Source organism: Dendropsophus ebraccatus, chromosome 1, assembly GCF_027789765.1.
Source record: "Dendropsophus ebraccatus isolate aDenEbr1 chromosome 1, aDenEbr1.pat, whole genome shotgun sequence".
Taxonomy (NCBI): domain Eukaryota; kingdom Metazoa; phylum Chordata; class Amphibia; order Anura; family Hylidae; genus Dendropsophus; species Dendropsophus ebraccatus.
In genome coordinates this window covers 75,953,859-75,958,275 of record NC_091454.1, presented here as the reverse complement: position 1 = coordinate 75,958,275, position 4,417 = coordinate 75,953,859, and the positions used below count along the sequence as shown (strand labels likewise).

General features: G+C 43.3%; 1 protein-coding gene across 2 annotated transcripts; it reads left to right on the top strand.

Moving 5' to 3' along the window:
• The first annotated feature begins 312 nt into the window (after positions 1 to 312).
• Positions 313 to 3,976, top strand: LOC138774570 (deoxyguanosine kinase, mitochondrial-like). 2 transcript variants are annotated; one of them, XM_069955579.1, is made up of 2 exons: positions 313 to 545; positions 2,833 to 3,976. In XM_069955579.1, the coding sequence occupies exon 2, from the start codon at positions 2,833 to 2,835 to the stop codon at positions 3,730 to 3,732; it is 900 nt and encodes a 299-aa protein (XP_069811680.1). In that variant the 5' UTR covers positions 313 to 545; the 3' UTR covers positions 3,733 to 3,976. The 2 variants fall into 2 exon arrangements, with proteins under 2 accessions (XP_069811680.1, XP_069811690.1); XM_069955589.1 differs by lacking the exon at positions 313 to 545 and adding an exon at positions 675 to 759.
• The last annotated feature ends 441 nt before the right edge of the window (positions 3,977 to 4,417 follow it).

Sequence of the window (4,417 nt, the reverse complement as noted above, 5' to 3'; positions counted from 1 at the left end):
AAATGTTTTTGATAAGTGTGTGTGTATGTGTGTGTGTGTGTGTGTAAACGCAGCCTAAGTTACACAGATCTATACAGCAACCATACTAAGGTTAGGCAGCCTGCTGTGTGAACATGACACACACAGGTCATCTGAATGCTGGTCACAGCTCTGCTACACACAGCCCACACACTCTCAGGACACCATAGCAGCATCACTCTAGACCAGACAAACTACTAAACCTCTCAGCTCACACACTGACACTAACCTCCACTAGTCATGTGACTGATCACATGCCTATGACATCACGAAGGTCCTTTAGCTGACTAGAGCAGCACGGTTATCACACACAGCTCTTCTCTGCCTTCCTTACTGGCTGGTGTATGGTCACGTGACATAATAGGGCTCCCCCTCGTCTTCCTGTCTTGTCTTATGTGACATTCTTCACACCAGAACCATGTGACGTCACGGAGCCGTGGCACCGCGTGCACGTGTAGGTCAGAGCCGGGGGACACGGATAGAAGATGATGGTGCTGGCGTCCCTGTAATCCACCCGGGTAGCTGCTGTAAGTGTCCTCAGAGTGGCTGTAGTGAGGGGTGTGTATGGGCAGCAGGTCTGTGTCACTGACATGTAGCACGTGCGTGGTGTGCCAGCCTTGTGTAACCTCCTGCTGTGCCCATCACCTGGAGCTCGGGAAAGAGACATGGTTTATGGCTCCAATCTCCTAAGAGGACCTACTAAAGGAAGCCATCCCTCCACCGACTGATTACAGCTCTGAGGTCAGCAGGCTGCCAATGAGTTTCCATGGCTGCCATGTATGTACTGGTATACAGAGGCAAGGCTGTATACATTGACTCTCAGCATAATACATTGCACTACAGTACTAGTTCAGTGTTATAAAAGCAATAAAAAGATTGCAAGTGTAATGGGGCTAGTTAAAGGGTAAAAAAAAGTTTAACAAAATAATAACCCCCTTCTCCTAAAAAAAAAAAAAAAAATTAGAGATGAGTGAAGGAGGATTTGTTTAGCCTATGGCTGTATCCATGTTTTCCAGGCAATTTTCGAGCTGTATCCACCCTCTTCACGGAACAGGCAGACTGTGGGATTCAAACACTGATTGTTTCTTCATAAAAAATTAAAAAAATCCCGCTTTACTCATCTCTAAAAATAATAATAATAAAAGCTATACATAATTGGTGTCGCCATGTGTGTAATGACTTGAACTACAAAATGCTATTCATCCGACATTACAAACTGCATGAAATAAATAAAAAAAAACACTGCAAGCAAAATTAGCGTTATTTTATTAATCTGTCTGCCAAAAATAGAATAGAGAGGATTTGAAAAGATATATGTACCTTAAAATAACAGCAATAAAAACTACACTAAAATATTTGTCATTGGGTGAAAGTCACGACTGCATCTAAAGGTGATTGGATATAAAACATTCGCACATGATAAATCTGCTGAAAAAAGTAGCTAATAATAAGTCCCAGCCCCATCCAACTCAAAACATTTAAAGTATAACTATCATTTGTAAAAACTTCTGAGTGACATGTCAAAGTGACATGTCAGAAGTTTTATCGGTCGGGGTCTAGCCAATCGCTAGAATGAAGGGGCAGAGGCGCTCAGCCCCTTCAACTGTGCTATAACTGCAGCCTATTAAATCATAATGGAGCCTATGGAACTTCCAGACAGAATTATAATGTCGTAGACTGCTTGTTTTAGCTCATCAGCTGTCTGGTGGTAAGGATGTGTTGTTGTTTTTTTCCTATTTTAGGCTACAGTGCAGTGCAGTGTTTTCAGCTGCATGTTTTTATAATGCATGTTTAGTCTCTTTTTACTTGTTTGAAGCACAAAAACATTGAGTTGAAAACACAGTCCTTGCTATGTGATTGTAATGGGCAATTTAGTTAAAGGTTTTTTTTTTTTTTTTTAGTGAACCCTGTGCATTTAAAGCGAATGTACATGTATATCAATAGAATGGCACCAATGTGGGGAAGCTGGAGCTGCAGTCCTTTTTTTTTTTTTTTTTTAACCGCGGCCCGGTTCTCGCTCACGCAACCGGTCTATTGCTAAAGCACTGGAGGCGGGCTGGCCCCTCCCCAGTGGGAGGAAACCCCTACCCCACTATGACGCGGCTCCATTGATTCTAATGGAGTCGTGTCATAGAGGGGTGGGGTTTTTTTCCCACTGGGGACCGGCTGGCCCGCCTCTAGTGCTTCAGCCTTGGTCGGTGCCTGGTAATAGACCGCTGGCGCCGTTTTATCGATATGCTACACTTAAAGTAAATGTACCTAATGGTACATTCGCTTTAAACAACAAAAACCTGCAGACTTACTATCCTCACTCCCCTGGGGCTGCAGCTGTCATATCTTCTTGTGCCGATCCTGCGCCATTCTTCATTCTTCTGATAATGTCCTGCACAGCCAATCTCAGAGCAAAGTGGGGGAGCCTGAAGAAGGACAGCACAGATACAGCAGCCAGAGGATCTGACAGCCGCAGCACCAGGGGAGTGAGGATGCAGGCTTTTGTTGTTTTATCGCTCCAGGACACTTACCGTTAACTCTGTTTTTCATGGAAAACCTCTTTAAAGGGAACCAATCAGCACAATATGGTTTCCAGCTGCACAGTATAGTTCTACTGTGCAGCTCCCCAAGGCTACCAGCTTTTCCCCCTCTGTAAAGCTACCACTGCAGACACGGCTGGTGGCCTCTGGGAGCTGCCCAGTAGCTCTATACTCTGCAGCTTGGACCTATATCATCACAATCATGCTGATTGGTTCCCTCTAATGTTTAGATTTTTTTTTTTTTAAAGTCTGATGGTATACAACAGTTTTTTTCTATCTACAGATGGTTTGTCATAAAGTTGTAAGGCTTTTGGATACAAGGAGACTTTTTTATAACTCATGGAGGCCAAAGTTCAGACTCTTCCGTGCATCCCCTTGTAGAGAAGGAAGTGAGCAGATGGCTGACATGTCAAAAAAGTCTGTGCATTCACAGTGCAAGCCTCTGTCTACAGATAGTAGCACAAAGCCTGACAGGACTGTAAAGAAGATATCTGTGGAGGGCAATATTGCAGCAGGTAAATCTACTTTCCTAAGACTGTTATGCACTGCACAGCAGGAATGGAATTTGATGGCCGAGCCTCTTAGGAAGTGGCAGCACGTCCATTCTTCTTCCCATCAGGATGTGGACAATTTGCTGCAGCTCCTATATGACGATCCTGCCCGTTGGTCGTACACCTTTCAGACCCTGTCTTGTATGAGCCGTTTCCAAGCCCAGATTGAGACCCCTCCAGAGCATGTGCTGAAGCAGAGAGAGCCGGTGCAGATATTTGAGAGATCGGTGTACAGCGACAGGTTTGTGTTTGCCAAGGCTCTCTCTGAGCTTGGTCATTTAAATGAAATGGAGTGGGCTTTATACCAAGATTGGCACTCATTTTTAATAGAGGAATTTGGCAAGAGAGCTGCCTTGGATGGGATTATCTATCTCCGAGCAACCCCAGGAAAGTGCTTTGAGAGACTTCAGAAGAGGGCACGGAAGGAAGAAAAGGCAGTAACACAAGACTACCTGAAAAAGCTACACGATCAACATGAAAGCTGGCTAATAGAAAAGACTACAGACGTCCATTTTCAGAACATTAGGGACATCCCAGTCCTTGTGTTAGATGTTGATGAGGAATTTGAAGATGTTCCATTGGTTAGTGAACATCTAAGCAACAGAGTGAAGGAGTTTGTAGCCAGTTTATAGATTTTATTCACTTGAAATGAGGTATACAAGAAGACATGATAAGATAGTGACGATAATATTTCTTTAGCGAGCCTGTTGCAGTGGAGATTAATTTTCATTGTTGCTCTGCAATTATATAATCCGTTAAATATTTATGTTAAGATATTTATATACAATTCTTTGTTTCGGTAAACTAGTATATATTTATTGCAAATGCTGACCTCTGTCCAGTGATCGGCCTTTTGCCCTTTAAAGGGAATCTTTCAGGTCCCTTCCAGGAACAGAGCTGCAGATACAGGTAGATAGCTGTGGCACTTCATCTTCCAAGGAAAATGTATTTTTACACATACAGAGGGCCATCAGAAAAGACAAAGGCATCATTTGTTTTATCCCCTGATCACTTATATGCCTTTGTCTACAGCTCTGTGCATGGTGTGGACCTGACAGATTCCCTTTAAGGGGGAATCTTTTAACTGCTATTCAGGTTTCCAACTGCTGACACTGTTACATAGCTGTTAGATCAATGAGACACATGGTACCTTTCATATATCCAGTTTTGCTTCCGGAATGTACAGAAATGTTTTTATTCTGAGCTCTTGAATATCTGCTAGCTGGAGTGCTTCCTCCCTCCCTCTTTCTACATTCTGGAAGCACAGACAGATATATGAAAGGTACCATGTGTCTCCTTGGCCTAACAGCTATCTAA

What these genes read in the sequence shown, in the direction of transcription:
- LOC138774570 (XM_069955579.1), top strand. Translation starts at nt 2,833, where the DNA reads ATGGTTTGTCATAAAGTTGTAAGGCTTTTGGATACAAGGAGACTTTTT.